Source organism: Hemiscyllium ocellatum, chromosome 28 (genome assembly GCF_020745735.1).
Source record: "Hemiscyllium ocellatum isolate sHemOce1 chromosome 28, sHemOce1.pat.X.cur, whole genome shotgun sequence".
NCBI classification, from domain to species: Eukaryota; Metazoa; Chordata; class Chondrichthyes; order Orectolobiformes; family Hemiscylliidae; genus Hemiscyllium; species Hemiscyllium ocellatum.
The window spans coordinates 43988393-44015647 of NC_083428.1; the positions used below are offsets into that span (position 1 = coordinate 43988393).

Genomic DNA, 27255 nt, shown 5'->3' on the forward strand with positions numbered 1-27255 from the left:
CTGGAGGAAATTACTTTTGAAAACGCTGATCAGCTTTCCTCCCAGACAGTGGGGCATTGCAACAGTTAATTCTTTCAGTGCTTACTCAGTCTAAATGTGAAAAAGATGGGATCTATTCTTTCCTGGTGTGAGTCATAGCACCTGAATAGAGTTCCACCCACAGGTAAATGCAGACACGACACCGTGGTAAGGTTAAACATCAGAACAGAATCCAGAGGGCTCAGTAAACGCGACTGACCAGATGGGGCCAGGTGAGCAGCTTCAGGACTGGGAGAAAACGATTTGAACCCTGGTCGAGGGTAATGCTGTGAAGGTTAGTGATGTTATTATGGAAATATCGTCTGGTTCTTGAGAATCGTCTAACAGATTTGGACTTGAATGAATTTAAACTTTACTTTTTAACAAAGGGGACTCGTCTGACTGAGGTACACATAACCCAATCGGGAGTCATTAAAGGCAGGTTTAATAAGGGAAATGATTATACAGAGCTTCAAACAACTAACTGCCAGAGATAGCCTCGAGTCATAGATCAGTAGAATGTCTAATCAGATATCTGATTTGGAATTTTCAACAAGTTATGGAAAGCTTAAACCTGAAAATTACCAAAGTAAATTAAACCTTAGAGTGATTGAATCCAGAAAGCATCAATAGGAGGAGAGGACCCAGTGGCATCATCACTCGATTATTAATCGGAAACTTGGATAATGTTCTGTGGACCTAGTTTAGAAATCCCCCATGGCAAATGGTGGAATTTGAATTCAATGTTAAAAAATCTGGTATTAACAATCGACTGATGACCATGAAAACATTGTTGATTATTACAAAAATCCATTTGGCTTGTTAATGTCCTTCAGGGAGTGAAATCTGCCATCCTTACTTAGTTTGGCCTACATGTGATTCTACACTCAGAGCAATGTGGTTAACTCTCAACTGCCCTCTGGGCAATTAGGGATGGGCAATAAATACTGGCCTAGCCAGCGACACCCTCATTCTGTGAATGAATTTAAAAAACACCAGACCAAAACCATACTGATCAGTGTACTTATGGAAGGATGTTGTGCATTGGAAACAGTTCAAAGAAGGTTTACTACACCTGCAATGAGCAGATAGCTTTATGAGGAGGTACTGGACATTGTATCATCTGGAATTTCCAAGAATCAGAGGTGACTTTGTAAGATATATCTTCGCAAGGGAACAGAATCAGGTGAATATTGAAAGGTTATTTCCTCTTCTGGCAGAATCTAGAACTAGGGATCATGATTTAAAATTGTCCACTTAAGACAGATGTGAATGAGGAAGCATTTTGTTTTTCTCTCTGAGGGTTGTGAGATTGGAATTCTCTTGCTCAAAAGGCAGTGGAAGCAGGATCTTAAAATATCTTTAATGAAGAGGTACAAACATTCTTGATGATCAAAGGGATGAAAGATTATTGGGGAATACACAGGAATATAGAGTTGATGTTAAAATCAGTGCAGTCATGATCTTCGTACTGCTTGTATGTTCAAATGTCCATTAAGTGAAAGGTCTTGTGAGATGTACAGAGGTATATGTGTAAGGTGTTATGGAAAGGTACTAGCACGGATACAGGATTGACTGACTGGCAGAGAATGGGAATAAAGGAGTTTTTTTTTCAGGATGGCAGCTGGTGACTAGTGAAATTCGCAGGGTTCAGTGTTGGGACCACGACTCTTCACATTATACATTAACGATCTGTAAAAAGAAACTGAGAACATAGTTACTAAGTTTGCAGATGACACAAAAATAGAGGGACAAGATACGGGGCAGGGAGGCTGCACAAGGACCTGGTCAGGCTAGGAGTGAGTAAAGAAATCACAGATGGAATACAGTGCAGGAATGTGTGAGGTTATGCACTTTGGTAATCTTATGTGCCAGATCAGACTCCCTCAAAACATTTTAAGAAGGTAGCGTCGATCCTAATATTTTCTTATTTTAAAGGCAAATATAAAGTGTCTGTTCCAGATGCAATGCGACTGGTCAAACTACTCGATATTACGCAAAACAATTTATTTAAACACTGTAGTTAAAATACAACCAAAGAAAGAAGAATTTAGAATAGCTTAACTCTATTGGAAAATTAAACAGAATAATAAGACTTAGTAACTATTACTAATTAACTGTTCCAATATGGTAACATCCCATAAACACATCCCTTTGCAAAAAAGGAAAATTCAGACACAGATTCTCACATGCAGTTCTCCAATCCAGGAGGAAAAAAACATCAAGAGAAAATTCAGATACTGTAGCAGCCAGGAGACATTCGCTGAAACCTCCAATTCTGTTGAGACCCCAATAGCTTCTGATGCTGTTCAGAAATCCTGATCTGACAGAGTGGGCCACACCCATTAACACTGCATTTTAAAAAAGCCTCAGGGCCTCCCAATCTGTTTACATTAACCCAGAGTGTTCAAAACCTCTCTTCAAAATAAAAGCCACAACATCATCACAGGTTGAAGAACAGGACAGAGGCATAGACTATTTTCTAAATAGGAAAACACTTTGGAAATCTAAAGCTCAAAGGGATTTAGGAATCCTAGTTCAGGATTCTCTTAAGATTAACATGTGGGTTCATTTGGCAGTAAGGAAGGTCAATTTAATTCATTTCAAGAGGGCAAGAGCAGAAATGTGCTGGTCAGTCTGTACTAGGCTCTGGTCAGACTGCATTTGGAATACTGTGAGCAGTTTTGGGCCCTATATCTAAGGAAGGATGTACTGGCCTTGCAGGGGGCCCAGAGGAAATTTACAAGAATGATCCCAGTGATGAAGGGCTTGTCATATGAGGAGTAGTTGAGGACACTGGGTCTGTTCACAATGAGGTTTAGAAGGATTAGAGAGATCTGATTGAAACTTGCAGAATACTCAAAGGCCTGGACAGAGTGCTCATGGAGAGGATGTTTTTGTGAGTAGGAAAGACTAGGGTCCAAAGGCACAGCCTTACAGTGAAGGGGGCAACCCTTTAGAACTGGGATGAGAAGGAATATCTTCGGCCAAATAGTGGTGAATCCATGGAACTCATTGTTTCAGAAGGCTGTGGAGGGCAAGACATTAGAACAGAGATACATAGGTTAATGATTGGTACAGGGATCAATGAATACAGGGAGAAGGCAGGCGAATGAGATTGAGAAACATATCAGCCATGATCAAATGGCAAAATAGTCAATGGGCCAAATGGCCTAATTCTGCTTCTATACCGTATGGTTTATACTATAGATATGTGGCAGGTATATGGAGGTAGGCCATAAATGGTCAACAATCACACTCAATGTGGAACAGGCTCAAGGGTCTGAATGGCCGACTCTTGTTCCTATGTTCATAATGAGAATGTGGAGTGAAGTCTCTCTTTCTCTGATCTGAGGTGGGGAGCCAATGTTCTATGTTTCTTTTGTCACTAGCTGGATTAGCGTTTTTTGCGTATCATGACTACCCCAGAGAAGATGGGGTGAGCTACCTTCTTCAACCGCTGGAGTCCATCAATGCAGGCCACGTGCAATGCTGTTAGGAGTGAAGTTCCAGAATTTTGATCGCATGACAGTGAACCAACAGTAATCATGGGTCTAATACTTTTGTCCTAGGTTTCTGAGGTCATGGAGCTGTTTAAGTAAGCTGCATTTTCCAGATTGTGCCCACTGCATGTATTGGAGGTGGGGGAAATGCATGTTGAAGTTGGTGGATGGGATGACAGTTAAAGCAGGCTGCCTTTCCTGAATAGTGTCTGTTGTTGTTATTGGAGAGTATTTCATCACTCCCCTGACTTGTGTTTGTTCATGGTAGACAGACCTTGGAGAGACCGGAGCTCAGTTACTCACCCCAGATCAGATTCTGGTCAATTACACTACAATTGGCTTTATCATTGGAAAATGCAGCGAGTGGAGCATATGAGTTGCAGGATAGTGGAAGTGGAAACCCTCGCTGGTCCAACTGAGCTTGGGGAATATGACTTGAGTGAAAGCAATTGCATAGCCTCACTCAGGACATATCACAATAGGACTCTAGCTCAAACCACAGCAGGACCCCAAAACAAAGCCAAGCCTTGCCAAACAGTTAAAATTTTCTTCAAGATCCAGGCCGGCAAGACAGAAAAAGAGTCCCAGTCGACCTAAGTTAAGTAAGAGAACTTATAGGCCAGTATCCGGGAGAGTGCATACCCTGGAAAGCACATTGACATCTGAATTGGAACAGTTAAGTTGCTTAGCAACATCAAAATCAGAACCAATTAAAATAGACATGTGGTTAACTGGTCGGCCAGTTCAAATAAACGTAGATAATGGCGCGGCCATTTCAGTGATTGCAGAACCAGTCTTTATCAAGATTCACTCTGGACTCTAACTTACATTTGCACAAGACCTTGGCTAGACAGCAAAACAATACCGGGGAACCTTTACAGATTAAGGGTACAAATTCGGTTCCGGTCTCTTAGGAGAAGCAGCTGGTTCAGTTCCCACTGATTGTAGTAAAAGGCTTGGCCTAAGCTTGATGGGATGGAATTAGTTGTGAAAGATTCACCCGGATTGGCTCAACTTTTTTCGATTCAAAATGGCTGCCTGAGTGAATTGAATAGCTGGAAGTTTACAGGAAGATCTATGGACTATCAAAGGAGCCAAGGCCACCTAACATGTTGACCAGGAAGCAATTCCACGATTCTGCAAGGCCCGCCCAGTGTTATTTGCCTTCCAGGTAAAACTAGAAGCCGAAATCAGAAGACTGGATAACAAAGGAATCACCATTTGTACCAATAGTAAAGCACAACAGGTCAGTTCGCCTTTGTGGGGATTTTAAACAAATGGTAAACTGTTTCTCACAGATGGACAAATATCCAATCCCTCGCATAAGGTACTTGTATGGAAAGCTGATAAAAGGGCAGTCCCTCATGACACTGGACATAAGCCATGCGTACTTGCATTTGAGATTAGATGAAGATTCCCAGAGGTATGCTACAGTTAATATCCATAAGAGTTTGTACCAATATATGAGATTGGCATTTGGGATATCATCAGCAATTTTTCAAAGGATGATGGAAAGCGATCTACCTCAGTTCGCCATTTGTCCAGGTGATGTACTAATAACAGGAAAGACCAATCAGGAGCACTTAGAGAACTTGGACATAGTCCTAAGACATTTCTTCCGGCTGGGCATACATCTTAGAAGGAAAAAAATGTGTGTTCCAGGTGACCTAATTGGGCTCCAAAGTCGACAAGACTGGGCTAAATCCATTAGAAGATAAAGTGAGAGTGACCAAAGGTGCTCAGTCCCACATCTAAACTGGAGCTTAGTTCTTTCCTCCAGCTGGGGAATTAGTATTGAAAGTTCATATACAAGCTGGCCACCATCTTGGCCCCTTTTGCATTAGCTTAGCCTTGGAGATGGTCACATAGCCAAGCCATTGTTTTCAGGGAAGAGAAGAAACAGCTATTATCCTGTAAGATGTTGGCAAACTATGATCCCAAGTGAGATCTGCTATTGACATGCGATGCCTCCCCACACAGCATCGTGGTAGTATTAGACCATATGTGACTCCATTGGGAGGAACACTCAATAGTGTATGCTAATATAGAGTGTAAGGACATCCAGATAGAGAAGGAAGGTTTGGAAGTCATATTTGGAGTCAGAAAGTTCCACCAATAACTTGTAAATGTAAATTTGTTAATAATAATGGACCACAGACCTCTGATGGATCTACTTAAAGTGGACAAGGCAGTGTCACCCATAGCTTCAGGCTAAATTCAGTGATGGGCTCTAATATTAAGTCCATCTAATTACAAGTTGGAAGACCACCTGGGAGGCCAAGTAGTGACTGCAGATGCATGTCTTCCACTGGTAGATGCACCATCACTGTAAGAGTTCATAATAGCTTTAAATTTTCTGAACACACTTGCAGTCACAGCTGACAATATCAGACTTTGGATGCAGGAGGATCCGGACCTGGCAAACCTGAGACAGCTGGTGGTGATGGGAGAAACCAAAAGGCCGTCACAGCCAGAACTGAAACCTCTTTGGACCCAGAGAGACCAGATCACAGGAGAGGATGGCATTTTATAATAGGAAGCAAGAGTGTTTATCCCAAGCAAAGGTCACAGCCAGATACTGGCTAACTTCCACCAGAGTCATCCAGGGATTTCCAAAATGAAGATGTTGATGAGAGGCTATGTCTGGTGGCCAGGATGGTTTGCAGACAGAGGCGCATTGATGGGGCAATGCAAAAAGGACAAAAAATACTGCCTGGACTCCCAAAATTTGTGGGAATGGCTGGGCAAACCCTAGACTTGGTTACATTGACTATGCAGGTCCTTTCTGAAAATGTGTTGCTGGAAAAGCGCAGCAGGTCAGGCAGCATCCAAGGAGCAGGAAATTCGACGTTTCGGGCATAAGGAATGATGAAGGTCCTATGCAGGTCCTTTCATGGGCTCAATATTCTTAGTCATTGTGGATTCCCACTCAAAGTGGTTGGAGATGCAGTGAGTTCATCCATTAAACATAGCAACAAAGGTAAAAAATTTGTGCATCTTTTTATTTTACTGACAGGGAATTCGAGTATGCCCTAAAGTTGAATGTATAAGCTCAGCTCCATACCATCCACCATCCACCATCTAATGGTCTGGGAGAAAAAGCTGTCAAAACTTTGAAGGGAGGTTTCATGAAACAGCTTACAGCTTGGCTTGACTTAAAACTGTCCCAGTTCCTATTTGATTATAGCACCATCTCCATGCAACTACAGGGATATTCCAGCAGAGTTGCTACTGGGGAGAAGACTCCACACTAGGTTAAATCTGAGCTCCCTGGATCTGGTGTAGGAGGAAAGGTGAAATGGCATCAGGAACACCGATTCCAAGTACACAATTCCACTAAGCAAGAGAGACAGTTTACTTCAGGGGGCAAGGTTTGTTGTAGGAACCATGGGAATGGCCTTATATGGGCAAGAGGCATGGCCACAGAATATGAGTTCTCTGATTGGAACTATTAAGCTGGTCCAAGCAGGGAGCCCTGGCTGACAAATAACATTGAACATAGAACAGTACAGCACAAAAACAGGCACTTGTGCCAAACATGATGGCAAATTAAACTAATATTTCCTGCCTGCCTTTGGTCCATTTCTTTTCATTCTTTGCATATTCATTTGCTTATCTAGAAGTCCCTTAAACACCCCTATCATATCTGCCTTCACCATCACCCCTGACAGTGCATTCCAGACACCTACCCCTCTCTGTGGAAAAAAACTTGCCCCTCACATCTCCTATGAAGTTTCCCCCTCTCACCTTAAATGCATGTCCTCTAGTTTTAGACATTTCAACTCTGGGAAAAAGATTCTGACCATCAACCCTATCTATGCACCTCATAATTTTATAGACTTCTATTAAGTTTCCCCTCAGCCTTCACTAATCCAGAAAAAAACACTCATGTTTTTCCAGCCTCTCCTTATAGCTCATACCCTCTAATCCAGGCAGCATCCTGGGAACCTCTTCTGCACCCCTTCCAAAGTCTCCACATCCTTGCTGTAATGTATCAACCAGAATTGAATGCAATACTCTGACTGTGGCCTAACCAAACTCTTATAAAACTTACAACGTGACATCCTGACTCTTGTAATCAATTCCCTGACCAATAAAGCATGCCATACACCTTCTTTACCACCCTATCTACTTGTGTGGCTGCTTTCAGGGAGATATGACTTGAATCTCAAGATTCCTCTGTATATCAATGCTGTTCAGAGTGTTTTCATTAACGTTTCCTTAACATTTGATCTCCCAAAGTGCAACACTTACCATCATTAAGAGTCTGTAATGGTTTTAAATTTTGTGGACACACTTATAGTCACAGCTGACAATATCAGACTCTGGACACAAAAGGATCGGGTCCTGGCAAAACTGAGACAGCTAAAACTAAATCTGCCAAATTTGCATCTGATCTAAATCTATATCTATTTTTTGACAACCTTCCACACTATTCACAACTCCACCGATCTTTGTCTCATCTGCAAACTTACTAACCCGCCCATCTACATTTTCATCCAACTCATTGATATAAATCACAAACAGCAGAGGGCCCAGTATGGATTCCCTGCGGAACACCACTAGTCACAGACCTCCATACAGAAAAACACCCTTCTCCCACTACTCCCTCTTCTACGGGCAAACCAATTCTGAAACCATGCGGCCAAGTCACTGTGGATCCCATGCATGCCTCTGGATGAGCCTGTCACGAGGGAGCTTTGTCAAAAACCTTAGTTAGATCCATGTAGACAGCATTCGCTGCTCTACCCACTTCGATCACCTCCTCAAAACATTGGATCAAGTTAGTAAGATATGACCTGCCCACACAAAGTGAGTCTACAACTGGAGAACATAGTCTCAGAACGAAGAGGCGCCAATTTAGGACTTGAGCTGAGAAGGCATTCCTTCTCTCTGAGGATTGTTTGTCTTTGGTGCTCTTTGCTACAGGGAGCTGTGGGGACAGAGTCCTTGTGTATATTTAAGGCTGAGACAGATAGACTCTTGATCAGTCAGGGAATCAAGGGTTAAAGGGAAAAGGCAGGAAAGTGGATGTGAGGAATGTCGGATCAGCCAGGATTCTATTGAATAGAGGAGCAGGCTCAAGAGACTGAATGGCTGACTGCTGTTCCTGTTTTGGATTGTCTCATGGTAAGTTCCAGACTGATTTCAGGTGGAAAGGGATGATGATCTACAAGCAAGAGAGAAGAAAGTCTCAGCTCCACAGGATAGATGAGAGCTGGTGATGTAACCTGACTGAAACCATTAACTGGAATGTAAACTGTCAAGCTCTTTCACTCTGTGACTATTGCAACTCCCAATCAACACGCAATGGAATTGGAGCAGCCTGGATTAGGCAATATAGTCTGATGTGGTAATGTCACCCACAGCCTGAGAATAAAGACGGCAAATAGCAAGCAGGCTACAAAACAATAAAAAGCAATGGTCAAGATGGAAACTTGGTAGAAAATGGTCATAGTCATGAAGCCATACAGTACAGAGAAGGGCCTTCAGCCCATCCAGTCATGCACTGACCTAGCTATACTAACCCTCTTTTTTTGTATTAGGCCCATAGCTTTTAATGTTATGATTCATCAAGTGCTCATCCACATACTTTTTAAAGGTTGTGAAGTTTTCCGCCTCACCTACCCTCCCAAGCAATGCATTTCCAGACTCCCACCACCCTCTGGGCAAAATGATCGTCCTGTATATCCCTTCTAAACCTCTATCTTTCACTTTAAAACAATGCCCCTTTGTTATTCAACTAAGGAGACCAGCTCCTTTCCACACACCCCCTGAAAGCCGCTCATAATCTTACACACCTCGGTCAGGTCCCCTCTCAACCTTCTCTGCTCCAAAGGCAACAAACTGCGCTCATCCAGATCTCTCCTGAACTGAAATGCTCCATCTCAGGCAACATTCCTGGTGAATCGCCAATGTAGAGGAAAGGTCCAGACTGACTCCAAGTGGAAAGGGATGAGCCACAAACAAGATAGAGGAGAACCCCCTCCATTTTCCCTGGGGATTGGTGCTGAGATCACCATTTACATCAAGGATTTCCACTCAGGAACTGGAAGTGCAAACTTCAAAATGTGCAGCTGACACTATATTGGGGGCTGTAATTAATCCTGAATAGACAGGCTGGAAAAGCCAGGCAGCGTTAGGAGGTGGAGAAGTCGACGTTGCGGGTGTAACTCTTCTTCAGGACTTAATTAATCCTGAAGCAGACTGTGATAAAGTCTAGGAAGACATTAATAACAAATATCGGCCACGAGTGATTGGTTTGACATTTTGAAATAAAATGCTGCTGTAATTTTAAAGTGGGTAGTACCTGCTGGGGATTTAATGTTCATCTAAACAGGAAACGCCATCACTGTGGTTCGACTTTTGAAGTAAGAGCTGGAATGATTGACTATTTGTACGGACTGGTTTACAAATGAAGCCTGTATTATACCTTTAATTCTCTCATACATTCTCATAGTCATAGCAAGAATCACAAAGGGGAGACCGGTGATGGTTCAGCACAAATGGTGGGTAATTAGAACATAGAACATAGAAAAATACGCAGTACAGGCCCTTTGGCCCCTCAATGTTGTGCCGATCCAAGCCCACCTAACCTACACTAGCCCACTAACTACATTATAGGTAATCTCGTGATTAAAGGAAATTAGATGCATGCAAGCAAGATACCTTTTGTTTGTTCAAGACAGGTGGGCATTGCTGCCAAGACCTATATTTATTCCCCATCCCTAATATTGTTCTTGAGAAGATAGTGGTAAGCCAACCTAATGACCTGTGTGGGCAGTGGTAATGTCACAGGAGTCATACTTCAGCAATCCAGGGTAGACCTCTGCAGCCCTGGGTTCAATTCCCACCCTGATATGAGGGGAATTTAAATGTAATTAATTCATCTGAAATGTAAAATCGAGTCTAAGTAATCATCAAACTATTGGAATGTTACCAAATGTGCTTGACCGCTCTCACAAATTCGACACACTTGTCACAAACCACAGCAGAAAACTCAAGAAGGAATCAAACTGGGTTGATATACTGGCATACTTCAGGCACTAGAGACTGGAACAGCAGGCCCAGTGCTGTCAACCGTGGCACATCGTTTCCACATGGACAAATTTATCCAGTCAGTCTCTTCCTACCATCAGTAAAGAGATGGAAGGGAATAATCAATAGTGCTATCAAGCAGCACATTCTCAGCAACAACCTACTCACTGACACCCAGTTTGGTTCTTCCAGTGCCTCTCAGCTCCTAACCTCAATGTAACCTTGGTTCAAACCTGGACAAAAGAGCTGAATTCCAAAGATGAGGTGAGTGTGACAGGCCTTGACATCAAGGCTGCATTCGACTGAGTGTAGCATCAGGCGCTCTTGAAAATCTGGCGTCAAGGGTATCTAAGGGAAAACTCTCCACTGCTTAGAATCATACCTGGCACACAGGAAGATCAATATTGTTGTTGGATCTCTGCAGAAAACCTAATCAAAATCTTTTGACCATCAACTGCATTAGCAGCATGATCAATATCCTGGGGAGTTCCATTGATCAGAAATTGACTGGGCTAGCCGTATGACGTTGGTTCGAAGAACAGATTAGATGCTGGGAATTGTTTAGGCAGTAACCCACCTGCTGCTTCCTCCAAGCCTGTTTGCCATCTACAAGGCTCAAGTCAGGCGTGTGATGGAAATTTGCAACAACATGACGGGAAGTTGACACCATCCACGACAAAGCAGTCTGTTTGATTGTCACCACATCCACAAACATTCATTCCCTCCACCACCGACACTCAGTAGCAGCTGTGTGTATCATCTGTAAGATCCTCCACAGAAATTCATTGATGCTCCTTCTACAGCACCTTCAAACTCAACGACCACTTCCATCTCGAAGGACAAAGACAGCAGATACATACAAACACCACCACCTGCATGTTTACTCCAAGCCACTCACTTGGAAATATATCGCCATTCTGAATCTCCCTCCCTAACAGCACGGTGGTAATCCCACACCTAAGAGACTGCAGCTGTACAAGAAGGCAGCTTACCACCACCTTCCCTATGGAAAGTAGGGATGGACAATCAATGCTGGCCCAGCCAGTGACACCCACATCTCCTGAATGATTTTTTTTAATCCATCAGATTGGACATTTTTCATTTCTGTCTGTTTTTGAGGATGGGGGAAGTTGTTGAGGAGAAGGGAGAAGATAATAGTTTCTGTTCTTCGGGCATTTGAACAATTCTGAACAAGACTTTAAAATATTGTGACATTTCCGAGAAGTAATTAATGTGGTCAGTGACAGGGTGTTTGCTTGTGTTCTCCGCCTGAACGTGAGTCCTTGGCATTTATTTGACGAACAACAGTAAAGTAGGTTTTCTTTCCTTTGATAGAAGGTAGTTCCCCAGTCTGCCTCAGCCAGCACATTGAGTGGGTAAATACCATGAACACTAAACCTGTAGGGAAGAATTTCTGGAATGTTTTTCTAGAGCAACACATTGAGCAACTGATTAAAGAACAAGCCAGGAGGTGATGTTGAACTTGTACAAGCTATTTATTACACTCGGGCTGGAATATTACATACAGGAATGATGTGAATGTGCTAGAGAGAAAGCAGAAGCTGGGGATGAGAAATTTCAGTTCTGCAGATAGATTAAAGATGTTGGGACTATTCTCCTTGGAGAGAAGAAGGCTGAGAGAAGATCTGATTGAGGTTTTCAAAATCATGAGCAGACGAGATAGAATAGATAGTGTAAATCTGTTTAAACTTGTAAAAGGAACATAAATGGGGGGGGGGGGTGGCTGGCATAGATTTAAAGTGATGTGCAAGCGAAGCAACAGTGATCTGAGAAAAACATTTTTCACACGACAAATAGTTAGAGTGGAGTGCACTGCCTGGAAATGTGATGGAGGCAAATTCAATTGAAGCATTCAAGAGGGTCTAGGATGATTGTTTGATTAGAAATAATGCGCAGGAATTTGGGTGAAAGCAGGAGATTGGCATAATGGGCCAAATAGCCTCCATCTGCACTGTGACAGTTCTTGTGATTCTGTAATTATGTTTTAGACCTGGCATTCTGTAATGAAAAAGGGCTACTAAAAATCTTTTTGATAAATAACTTTTAGCAATGATGGAGACGATAGAATTTTACATTATTTTTGAAAGAGAATTAGTCCACTCTGAGGTCAGGGAGTTAAATCTGAACAAAGAAAATTATGAAGGTAAGAGGTTGGAATAGACTGGGACAAAACTTTGTTTCATGGTACATAAACAATGGATAGCCTTTATTTATAAATAGTTATTATATAGTTTACCACATTCCTTAAAGCCACAAAACCCCCGGAAAATGTCAGTTAACTGTGGCTAACAAAGGAACTTAAAGATTGTACAAGGTTAAAAAAAAGGCATATGAAGTTCCCAGAAATAGCAGTAAAGAAAGGAAGAATAGGATATGTGTGTATTAAGAATCCAATGGACAGTGGAGAATAAGGACTTAGAAGAAGTTAATGTTAGTTAGAAGATTGTGTTGGAGAAACTAATGGGACTGAAGGTTGCTAAGTCCCCAGGCCTCGATGTTCTACATCCCCGAATGTTGAAAGAAGTAGCTATGGTGATAGTAGATGCATTGGTGATTATCTCCTATCAGAGTTTTTCAGCATGTCACCAACAGAATTGATGAAGAGAAGTTGATGGACATAGCATATATTGGCTTTTCAAAAGGCTTTTGATAAAATGCCTCCAGAATAAATCAAGTAGCAAAATTAAAACTAACAATGTAGGAAGTAATGTCCTGCCATGGATTAATGATTGGCAACAGCTAGAAAACAGACAGTAGAATAAATAAGTTTTTGGCACGTTGGCAGGCTGTGACCAGTGGGGTATCACAAGGATTGGTACTTCAGCCTCAGATGTCTAGCAATGATTTGGACACTGGGGACTAAACATACATTTTTAACTTTATGGGTGTCACAAATCCAAGCAGAACGTTGTGCTGGAAGGAAGGTGCAATGCAGGTGAACTGTCAGATTTAATGATCTGTCAATCTCTACTTCAAACATACAGAATAACTGGACTTCAACATTTCTCTATGAAAGAGGATTCCATAGCTTCACATCTCACTGAATTAAAAATGAAAACTCTTCATCTCAATCATCAGTGCCTTCCCTTTTATTTTAAAAGGTGGCTGAACCCCTGTTCTTATGTTGGAAATGAGTTAGGCAAACTTCAAAGGAAGCTCCAATTGTGGTGAAATCCTCTTCTATACCGTACAAGATAGCAAGCTGTAAACATTGTAAATGCAGGGAACGGACAGTTCCATGATGCTGAATTTGAGTTCTAATGCTTACTAAATTCAGTCCTGCCTAGTAACAAGGGCAGGGTTGGTTGCAAAGTTTCCAATAATCACCAATGTGGACCAGACCAAACCCCTTCAAAATAGTCTTAGAGGATAGTCTAGACCACAGCCTTTTCTTATTTTTAAAGGAAAGTGTAAGGCGTTGTGTTCCAGATGCAATTCAATTGGTCAAACCACCAACTTGAAATCTTACCCTACAGTTAAAATACAATACTAAAGAAAGAAGAATTGATATTACTTTAATGCTATTAGAAAACTTCTCAGAATAATATATTTAACTGCTAAACAGCAACTGTTCCAATATGGTAACATCTCATATTACACCCTTGGCAAAGGCAAATTCAGTAAAATAGAGATTGTCAGATATGAAATTCTAGCAGCAGGAAGAGACGTCAAGCTTTTAGCTGTAACAGAGGGAGGAATATCAGCTTCCACATCCAGCTTCAGCACCCAATGTTAAACTAAAATCCTAATTCTTTTGGAGATTGACCCCATTCCTTTAGGCTGTTTCTATTGTTCCAACCTAATACAAAGCCCAAGGCCTCACAAGTTGTTTATTTTATTGGCTTGGAACAGTTTTAGGGCAAATGTGTCAGTGCAGGTTTGGAGGGTTGAAAGGCCCTTTTCTGTGCTGCATTATTTTTTGATCTAGACCACTCAACACCTCTGTCTCTCTTCATAAATAAACCAGGATAAAATACACCTCTTAAAGCCATTTTATTGTCACAATCACTAAGACAGTGATGGACATCTGAAGGCACGTTATCATTTTAATGTAATTTGGTGACCAACAGCAAAGGTTTGTTGAGGAATTGGGGAGATGACCCATTGTTCAATGTGCTCTGTACAGAGTTCGACCACAAATGGTCAGTTGTTTTCATTCATTCACTTGTGGATGTGGATGCTGCTGGCTGACCAGTATTTATTGTCTGAAATTTGCTGGCCTTGAGAAAGTGGTGGTGAATTGCCTTCTTAAACCGCTGCAGACTTTGTGCTGGAGGGAGACCCACAATGCCCTTAGGGCTAGAGTTCCAAATTTTGAGCCAGTGACACTGAAGGGATAGTGTTATATTTTTAAGTCAGGATGGTGAGTGACTTGGAGGGGAACTTGCAGTTTGTGGCGTTTTCATGTATCGGCTGCCATCGTCCTTTGAGATGGCCACAATCTTGAGTTCAGATGATACTGCCGAAGGAGTTTTGGTGAAATTCTGCAGTACATCTTGCAAACGGTAAACACTGCTACTAAGCATCAGTGGTGGAGGGAGTTTGTGAACGCAATGCAAGTCCGGCAGACAGTTTTGTCCTGGATGGTGTCAAACTTCTTGATGGTATTGGAGTTGCTCCCATTCACGGAGTGTTCCATCAGGACTGACTTGTGCCTTGGAGATGACAGACAGGCTTTGGGGAACCCAAAGGGGAAATGGCATTGAAGTAACTTGCTGGAATTCTTTGAGTAGATAACAGAAAGGATTGATGAAGGTAATGCCTAATTTCGTGTTAACTACTACACAACAGATTTGTGAAGGAAATAGTAGATTCTGGTGTAAAAGCGACAGTGAAAATATGAATACAAAATTTAAGCTGAGTAAGAGGAAACTGAAAGTAATAGTCATTGGAAATGTTTTAGGCTGGAGGAAGGTTTGTAGTGGAATTTCCCAGGGGTCAGTACTGGGACTCTTGCTTTTTCTGATATATATCAATGACTGGATCTGATGTGTAGGGGATAATTTCAAAGTTTGAAGACTCAACCTGGAAGAATTGTACAACGTGAAGAGGACAATGTGGAACTCCAAAAGGACTTTGACCAGTTGGTGGAGTGGGCCAAAGGGGAGAAAGATAAAGGAGGTGATGAATTTTGGAAGGGAGAATGTTAAAAGGCAATATGAAATAGAGGGTATAATTCTAAAGAGGTAGAGGAGCAGAGGGACCTGGGTGTTTAGGTGGTCAGGTGACAGGAGACAGCAGTTAATAAATTCATCAAAGATCCTCAGACAGCACCTTGCAGACCCACGACCTCTTTCTTCCAGAAAACAAGGACAGAAGATACATGGGAACACCACTGCCTTCAAGTTTCCCTCCAAACCACTCGCCTTCCTGACTTGGAAATGTGTTGCCATTCCTTCACTGTCGCTGGGTCAAAAATCCTGGAATTCCCTCCCTAATGACATTGTGGGTCAACCCACAGTTCACCACCACCTTCTCCTGGGCATTTCGGAATTGGCAATGTCCATACCCCATGAGCATATAAAACAGAAATGATCTGAGCAAAGAGTGGCCACAGCTGAAAGGGCAGGGTCTCCCAGGTAACCCCCACCTCACATGATTTAGACCCTCTTGTGTTATGGTAGAGCCATGTATAGCAGAGGTGAGGCCTTGGGCATGGGGCAGAAAGCTGGGGTGATGCTGGATACTGCAGAGCAGTTGTGCTGACAGGTAAAGTGGCTAGGTCACCTGAAAGATTGATGGTCTGTCCCATTTGTGATCTGACAGTAGCCAAAATCATTGCAATGGATAGGACTATGACTCGGAAAGCTGCCATCACCTGGTTCACCACCACTCAAGCTGCAAAGCTGATGAGAGGCGGCACAGTGCCAGACTGGTTCTATGGCATCATCACCCGGAGGTGAGTCTTGGCACAACAGAGGTCAATAGCAGGAAGCGCCTGGGAATTATTCCAGGATCACGTTTACCATATAAAAGGCACAGTAGAGTGATATATCCTCACGTTGATATATCCCTCACCATGCTGCACCTCTCACCATGATGTACCCCTCACTGTGATATGCCCTACACTGTGATATACCCCTCACTGTGATATACTCCTCATGGTGATATACTCCTCACTGTGATATACCCCTCACTGTGATATACCCCTCACTGTGATATACTCCTCATGGTGATATACTCCTCACTGTGATATACTCCTCACTGTGATATACTTCTCACTGTGATATACCTCTCACTGTGATACACCTCTCACTGGGATATACCCCTCACTGTGATATACTCCTCACCATGATATACCCCTCACTGTGATATTACCCTCACTGTGATATGCCCTCACATTGATGTACTCCTCACTGTGATATACTCCTGACTATGATATACCCCTGACTGTGACATACTCCTCACTGTGATATACCTCTCACTGTGATATACTCCTCACAGTGATATACTCCTCACTGAGATATACCCCTCACTGTGATATACCTCTCACTGTGATATACTCCTCACTGTGATACACCTCTCACTGGGATATACCCCTCAATGTGATATACTCCTCACTGTGATATACCCCTCACTGTGATACACCTCTCACTGTGATATACCTCTCACTGTGATATACCTCTCACTGTGATATACTCCTCACTGTGATATACCCCTCACTGTGATATACCTCTCACTGTGATATACTCCTCACCACGATATACTCCTCACTGTGATGTACCCTCATGGTGATATACCCCTCACTGTGATATGCCCTCACATTGATGTACTCCTCACTGTGATATACCCCTGACTGTGATATACCCCTGACTGTGACATGCTCCTCACTGTGATATACTTCTCACTGTGATATACCTCTCACTGTGATAAATTCCTCATGATGATATACCTCTCACTGTAATATACAACTCACTGTGATATACTCCTCACTGTGATACACATCTCACTGTGATATATCTCTCACTGGGATATACCCCTCACTGTGATATACTCCTCACTGTGATATACCCCCACTGTGATACACCTCTCACTGTGATATACCTCTCACTGTGATGTACTCCTCACTGTGATATACCCCTCACTGTGATATATCTCTCACTGTGATATACTCCTCACCATGATATACTCCTCAGTGAGATGTACCCTCACTGTGATATACCTCTCTCTGTGAAATACTCCTCACCGTGATATCATCCTCACCATGATATACTCCTCACTGTGATGTACCCTCACGGTGATATACCCCTCACTGTGATATACCCCTCAATGTGATATACCCCCTCATTTTGATATACTCCTCACTGTGATACATTCCTCACTATGATATACCCCTGACTGTGATATACCCCTGACTGTGATATACTCCCGACTGTGATATACCCTTCACTGTGATATACCCCTGACTGTGATATAGCCCTCACCATGCTACATGCCACACTGTGATATAACCTCACTCTGAGATACCCCTCACTCTGAGATACCCTCGCTGATATATACCCCTCATTGTGGTATACTCCTCACTGCAATGATATACAGGGGAACCTTGATTATCTGAACGAGACGGGCGGGCATTATTTCGTTCGGATAATTGATTACTCGGCCAATTGACTCAATGCCTTTCCTCTGGGGATTGGAGTTTTCTGTTAAATCCGCTCCCCGTCCAGGAGACAAGGCGCATGAGTCCCTCTGCCCACCACCCCCAACTCCATTCAACACCCCCTGCCCGCACCCCAACCCTATCCAACCCCGCCTCCCTGTCCACCCTCTCCACCCCCCAACCCAGACCAACACTGCCCCACCCGCCCCCTGCACTTCCCCAGTCCCCATCCAACACCACCACTGTCCACCCCCTGCCCCCTTCCAACACCCTCTGCCTCCCCAAACCCATCCAACACTGCCTGCCCCCTTCCTGCACCTCTAACCCCATTCAACACTGCCTCCCCACTCGCACCCAACCCTGTCCATACCCATCCTGTCTCCGGGGCACCTAGACTGGACACCAACAACAAGACGGCTGCTGCTTCTGCCTTTGGGGGGAGGTGGGTGGCTGAGTCTCCAAGTAGTGCGCGCACACACACACACACACACACACACACACACCAACATTTTGGCCGGTTTCACCTTTGCCCTGTACAGGACATTGTTAGAGACAATATTTGGGGAAGGCGGGTTTAGGGTACATCCCTGTGGAGAACTCCAGGGAAAGTGTGGGGAGAGAGAGAGAGGGCGGGAGGTCAGTTATTTGTAGATGGTACCTCGGCTCCTATCGATGTCCACGCGTGTTCACGACAACGTTTCAGAAAGCCGAGATCACTTTTAATCACTGTAAGCAAAAGGCATTAGAACAATCAATGTTTGGAATCACTGTAAGCAAAAGGCATTGGAACAATCAATGTTTGGAAACACGTTTGTTGGAGGGTTTCTATGGGAACCTCGAGATCTCTGTCGGACAATCCAATATTCAGATATTCCAGGTTTCTCTATAACCTCACCATGATATACCCGCACATGATATACTCCTCACTGTGATATATTCTTCACTGTGATATACTCCTCAAGGTGATCTACTCCTCACTGTCATATACTCCTCACTGTGATAGCATCCTCACTGTGATATACTCTTCTCTGTGATATACTCCTCACGTAGATATACTCCTCACTGTGATATACACCTCACTGTGATATAATTCTCACTGTGATATAATCATCATGGTGATATACTCCTCACTGTGATATACTCAACACTGCGATAGCACCCTCACTGTGATTGCACCCTCACTGTCATATATTCCTCACTGTGATATATCCCTCACTGTGACATACTCCTCACTGTGATATATTCCTCTCTGTGATATACTCCTCACTGTGATATACTCCTCACTGTGATAGCACCCTGAAGTTGATATACTCCTCACGGTGAAATACTCCTCACGGTGATACACTCCTCACTGTGATCTACTCCTCACGGTGATATACTCCTCACTGAGATATACTCCTCACTGTGATATACACCTCACTGTGATATACTCTTCACTGTGATATACTCCTCACTGTTTTATACACCTCACTGTGATTTCACCCTCACGGTGATATACTCCTCACTGTATATAATCCTCACTGTGATGTACACCTCACTGCGACAGCACCCTCAAGGTGGTATAATCCTCACGGTGACATATTCCTCATGTTGGTATACTCCTCACTGTGATGTACACCTTACTGTGACATACTCCTCACAGTTATCTACTCCTCACTGTGATTGCACCATCAAGGTGATAAACTCCTTACGGTGATACACTCCTAACTGTGTTATAATCCACACGGTGATATGCTCCTCACTGTGATATAATCCTCACTCTGATATACTCCTCATGGTGATATACTCCTCACTGTGATATAATCCTCACTGTGATAGCACATTGAAGATGATATACTCCTCACGGTGAAATACTCCTCACTGTGATGTACTCCTCACTGAGATATACACATCACTGTTATATATTCCTCACGGTGATATACTTCTCAATGTGATTGCACTACCACGGTGATATACTTCTCACGGTGTTATACTCCTCACTGTAATATACTCCTCATGGTGATATACTCCTCACTGTGATATAATGCTCACTGTGATATACTCCACATGGTGATATACTCCTCACTGTGATATACTCTGCACGGTGATATACTACTCACTGTGACATACTAGTCACTGTGATATAATCCTCACGGAGATATACTCCTCACTGTAATTTAATCTACACGGTGATATACTCCTCACTGTGATATACAACTCACTGTGACATACTCCACACTGTGATGTACTCCTCACTGTCATATACACCACACTGTGATATACTCCTCATAGTGATCTACTTCTCACTGTGATTGCACCATCACGGTGATATACTCCTTACGGTGATACACTCCTCACTGTGATATAATCCGCACGGTGATATACTCTTCACTGTGATATACTCTTCATGGTGATATACTCCTCACTGTGATATACTCTGCACGGTTAAAAACTCTTTAATGTGATATACTCCTCACTGTGACATACTTTTCACTGTGATATAGTCCTCACGATGAAATACTCCTTACTGTGATATACTCCTCACTGTGATATAATCTACACGGTGATATACTCCTCACTGTGATATATACCTCACTGTGATGTACTCCTCACTGTCATATACACCTCACTGTGATATACTCCTCACAGTGATCTACTCCTCACTGTGATTGCGCCATCAATGTGATATACTCCTTACGGCGATACGCTCCTCACTGTGATATAATCCACACGGTGATATACTCTTCATTGTGATATACTCCTCATGGTGATATACTCCTCACTGTGATATAATCCTCACGGTGATTTACTACACACAGTGATATACTCCTCACTGTGATGTAATCCTCACTGTGATATACTCCACATGGTGATATACTCCTCACTGTGACATAATCCTCACGGTGATATACTCCTCACAGTGATATACTCCTCACTGTGATATAATCCTCACTGTGATATATTCCACATGGTGACATACCCCTCACTGTGATATACTCCTCACTGTGATTTAATCTACATGGTGATATACTCCTCACTGTGATATACAACTCACTGTGACATACTGTTGACTGTGATATACTCCTCAATGTGATCTACTCCTCACTGTGCTATACACCTCACTGTTATATATTCCTCACGATGATATACCCCTCAATGTGATTGCACCACCACGGTGATATACTCCTCATGGTGATATACTCCTCACTGTGATATAATCTCCACAGTGATATACTCCTCACTGTGATATACACCTCATGGTGATATACTCCTACCTGTGATATTCTCTGCACTGTGATATACACCTCACTGTGATTTAATCCTCATTGGGATGTACTCCGTAGGGTGATATAATCCTCACTGTGATGTACTCCTCACTGTCATATACACCTCACTGCGATATATTCTTCACGGTTATCTACTCCTCACTGTGATTGCACCATCAGGGTGATATACTCCTTACGGTGAAACACTCCTCACTGTGATATACTCCTCACTGTGATATACACTTCACTGTGATGTACTCCTCATGGTGATATACTCCTCACTGTGATATACTCCGCACGGTGATATACTCGTCACTGTGATATACTTCTCACTGTGGTATACTCCTCACTGTGATATAATCTTCACGGTGATATACTCCTCACGGTGATATACTCCTCACTGTGATATACTCTTCACTGTCATATACACCTCACGGTGATATACTCCTCACGGTGATATACTCCTCACTGTGATATACTCCTCACTGTTATATACTCCTCATGGTGATATACTCCTTTCTGTGATATATTCTGCACGGTGATATACTCATCACTGTGATATACTCCTCACTGTGACATACTCCACACTGTCATATACACCTCATGGTGATATACTCCTCATGGCGATATACTCCTTACTGTGATATACTCCTCACTGTGACATACTCCTCACTGTCATTGCACTCATAAGTTGATATACTCCTCACGGTGATATACTCCTCTCTGTGATATACTCCTTACTGTGATACATTCCTCACTGTGATATACTCATCACTGTGATAGCATCCTCACTGTGATCGCACCCTCACAGTGATAGCACCCTCACTATGATATAATTCTCGCAGTGATATACTCGTCACGGTGATATACTCCTCACGGTAATGTACTCCTCGCTACAATGTACACCTCACTGTGATATACTCCTCACGGTGATATACTTCTCACGGTGATATACTCCTCACTGTGATATAATCTACACAGTGAACTCCTCCTCACTGTGATTGCACCATCAAGGTGATATACTCCTTACGGCGATATGCACCTCACTGTGATATAATCCGCACGGTGATATACTCTTCATTGTGATATACTCCTCACTGTGATATGCTCCTCACTGTGATATAATCCTCACGGTGATATACTCCTCATGGTGATATACTCCTCACTGTGATATAATCCTCGCTGTGATATACTCCTCATGGTGATATACTCCTTACTGTGATATACTCCTCACTGTGACATACTCCTCACTGTGTTAGCACTCTGAAGTTGATATACTCCTCACGGTGATATAATCCTCACTGTCAAATAATCCACATGGTGATATATTCCTCATGGTGATATATTCCTCACAGTGATATAATCCTCACAGTGATAGCACCCTCACTATGATATAATCCTCACGGTGATATACTTGTCACGGTGATACACTCCTCACGGTAATGTACTCCTCGCTATAATGTACACCTCACTGTGATATGCTCCTCCCTGTGACAGTACCCTCACAGTCATATATTGTGATATACTCCTCACGATGATGTGCTCCTCACTATAATATACTCCTCACTGTAATGTACACCTCACTGTTATATATTCCACACGCTGATATACTCCTCAATGTGATTGCACCATCACGGTGATATACTTCTCACAGTGATATACTCCTCACTGTGATATAATCTACACGGTGAACTACTCCTCACTGTGATTGCACCATCAATGTGATATACTCCTCATGGTGATATACTCTTCACTGTGATATAATCCTCACGGTGATATACTCCTCATGGCGATATACTCCTCACTCTGATATAATCCTCACTGTGATATAATCCTCACTGTGATATACTCCACATGGTGATATACTCCTCACTGTGATATACTCTGCACGGTGATATACTCCTCATGTTGGTATACTCCTCACTGTGACATGCTCCTCACTGTGATATACTCCTCACTGTGATATACTGCACACTGTGATATACACCTCACTGCGATATACTCCTCACGGTTATATACTCATCACGATGATTGCACCATCAAGGCGATATACTCCTTACGGTATATTACTGTGATTTAATCTACACGGTGATATACAACTCACTGTGTCATACTCCTCACTGTGATATACTCCTCACTGTGATCTACTCCTCACTGTGCTATACACCTCACTGTTATGTATTCCTCACGGTGATATACCCCTCAATGTGATTGCACCACCATGGTGATATACGTCTCACGGTGATATACTCCTCACTGTGATATAATCTACACAGTGATATATTCCTCACTGTGATATACACCTCATGGTGATATAATCCTCCCTGTGATATTCTCCGCACTGTGATATACACCTCACTGTGATATAGTACTCACTGTGATATACTCCTCACTGTGATATAATCCTCACTGTGATGTACTCCTCACTGCAATAGCATCCTCAAGGTGGTATAATCCTCACGGTGATATACTCCACATGTTGGTATACTCCTCACTGTGACATGCTCCTCACTGTGATATACTGCTCACTGTGATATACACCTCACTGCGATATACTCCTCACGGTTATCTACTCGTCACGGTGATTGCACCATCAAGGCGATATACTCCTCACGGTGATACATTCCTCACTGTGATATACTCCTCACTGTTACATACTCCTCACTGTTACATACTCCTCACTGTGATATAATCCTCACTATGATATACTTCTCACTGTCATATACTCCTCACTGTGATATACTCCTCACTGTGATATACTCCTCACTGTTACATACTCCTCATTGTGATATACTCCTCACTGTGATATAATCCTCACTGTCATATACTCCTCACTGTGATATACTCCTCACTGTGATATAATCCTCACTGTCATATACACCACACGGTGATATACCCCTCACAGTGAAATACTCCTTACTGTGATATACTCCTCAATGTGACATACTCCTCACTGTGATAGCACCTTCACTGTGATATACTCCTCACTGTGATATACTCCTCACTGTGATATACACCTCACTGTGATATACTCCTCACGGTGATCTACTCCTCACTGTGACACACTCCTTACTGTCATATACACCTCACAGTTATATACACCTCACGGTGATATACTCCTCGCTGTGATGTACTCCTTACTGTGATATACACCTCTCTGTGATGTACTCCTCACTGTGATAGCACTCTCACTGTGATAGCACTCTCACTGTGATATACTCCTCACTGTGATATACTCCTCCCTGTGATATAGTCCTCACGGTGATATACTCCACAATGTGATTGCACCATCACGGTGATATACTTCTCGCGGTGATATACTCCTCATTGTGACATACTCCTCACTGTGACATACTACTCACGGTGATATACTCCTCACTGTGATATAATCCTCACTGTGATATAATCCTCACTGTGACATACTCCTCACTGTCATATACACCTCACGGTAATATACTCCTCATTGTGACATACTCCTCACTGTGACATACTACTCACGGTGATATACCCCTCACTGTGATATAATCCTCACTGTGATATAATCCTCACTGTGACATACTCCTCACTGTCATATACACCTCACGGTAATATACTCCTCACTGTGATATACACCTCACTGTGATATACTCCTCACGGTGATCTACTCCTCACTGTGACACACTCCTTACTGTCATATACACCTCACAGTTATATACACCTCACGGTGATATACTCCTCGCTGTGATGTACTCCTTACTGTGATATACACCTCTCTGTGATGTACTCCTCACTGTGATAGCACTCTCACTGTGATAGCACCCTCACTGTGATATACTCCTCACTGTGATATACTCCTCCCTGTGATATAGTCCTCACGGTGATATACTCCTCACGGTGATGTACTCCACGGTATGATGTACACCTCATTGTGCTATGCTCCTCCCTGTGTCAGCACCCTCACTGTCATATATTCCTCACTGTGATATACCCCTCACGGTGATATACTCCTCACGATGATATACTCCTCACTGTTATATATACCTCACTGTTATATATTCCTCACGGTGATATACTCCTCACGATGATATACTCCTCACTGTTATATATACCTCACTGTTATATATTCCTCACGGTGATATACTCCACAATGTGATTGCACCATCACGGTGATATACTTCTCGCGGTGATATACTCCTCACGGTGACATACTACTCATGGTGATATACTCCTCACTGTGAAATACTCCTTACTGTGATATACTCCTCAATGTGACATACTCCTCACTGTGATAGCACCCTCACTGTGATATACTCCTCACTGTGATATACTCCTCACTGTCATATACACCTCACGGTGATATACTCCTCACTGTGATATACTCCACACTGTGATATAATCCTCACTGTGATGTACTCCTCACTGTGATATACACCTCACTGTGATATACTCCTCACGGTGATCTACTCCTCACTGTGACATACTCCTGACTGTCATATACACCTCACAGTGATATACACCTCACGGTGATATACTACTCTCTGTGATGTACTCCTTACTGTGATATACTCCTCCCTGTGACATACTCCTCACTGTGATAGCACTCTCACTATGAAAGCACCCTCACTGTGAAATACTCCTCACTGTGATATAGTCCTCACGGTGATATACTCCTCACGGTGATGTACTCCACAGTATGATGTACACCTCATTGTGATATGCTCCTCCCTGTGTCAACACCCTCACTGTCATATATTCTTCATTGTGATATACCCCTCACGGTGATATACTCCTCACGATGATATACTCCTCACTGTTATATACCTCACTGTTATATATTCCCCACGGTGATATACTCCACAATGTGATTGCACCATCACGGTGATATACTTCTCGCGGTGATATACTCCTCATTGTGACATACTCCACACTGTGACATACTACTCACGGTGATATACTCCTCACTGTGATATAATCCTCACTGTGATATAATCCTCACTGTGACATACTCCTCACTGTCATATACACCTCACGGTAATATACTCCTCATGGTGATATACTCCTCAGAGTGATATACTCCTTACTGTGATATACTCCTCATTGTGACATTCTCCTCACTGTGATAGCACTCTCACTGTGAAAGCACCCTCACTGTGATATACTCCTCACTGTGATATACACCTCACTGTGATATACTCCTCACTGTGACATACTCCTCACTGTCATATACACCTCACGGTGTTATACTCCTCACGGTGATGTACTCCACAGTATGATGTACACCTCATTGTGATATGCTCCTCCCTGTGTCAACACCCTCACTGTCATATATTCTTCATTGTGATATACTCCTCACGGTGATCTACTCCTCACTGTGACATACTCCTGACTGTCATATACACCTCACAGTGATATACACCTCACGGTAATATACTCCTCGCTGTGATGTACTCCTTACTGTGATATATTCCTCCCTGTGACATACTCCTCACTGTGATAGCACCCTCACTGTGAAAGCACCCTCACTGTGATATACTCCTCACTGTGGTATACTCCACACTGTGATATACTCCTCACTGTCATATAATCCTCACTTTGATATAATCCTCCCTGTGACATACTCCTCACTGTCATATACACCTCACGGTGATATACTCCTCATGGTGATATACTCCTCAGAGTGATATACTCCTTACTGTGATATACTCCACATTGTGACATTCTCCTCACTGTGAAAGCACCCTCACTGTGATATACTCCTCACGGTGATATACTCCTCATGGTGACATACTCCTCACTGTGATATAATCCTCACTGTGATAAACTCCTCATGGTGATATACTCCTTACTGTGA

General features: G+C 42.8%; 1 protein-coding gene across 1 annotated transcript in view; it reads left to right on the top strand.

The window, feature by feature from the left end:
- The first annotated feature begins 217 nt into the window (after positions 1-217).
- The window catches only part of LOC132829035 (uncharacterized), a 50816-nt gene continuing 23778 nt past the window's right edge, over positions 218-27255 (top strand). The window contains exons 1-2 of the mRNA XM_060846308.1: positions 218-313; positions 16347-16479. Coding sequence (XP_060702291.1) covers positions 16364-16479 — 116 coding nt within the window. The 5' untranslated portion in view covers positions 218-313; positions 16347-16363. The remainder of the gene's footprint in view (positions 314-16346; positions 16480-27255) is intronic.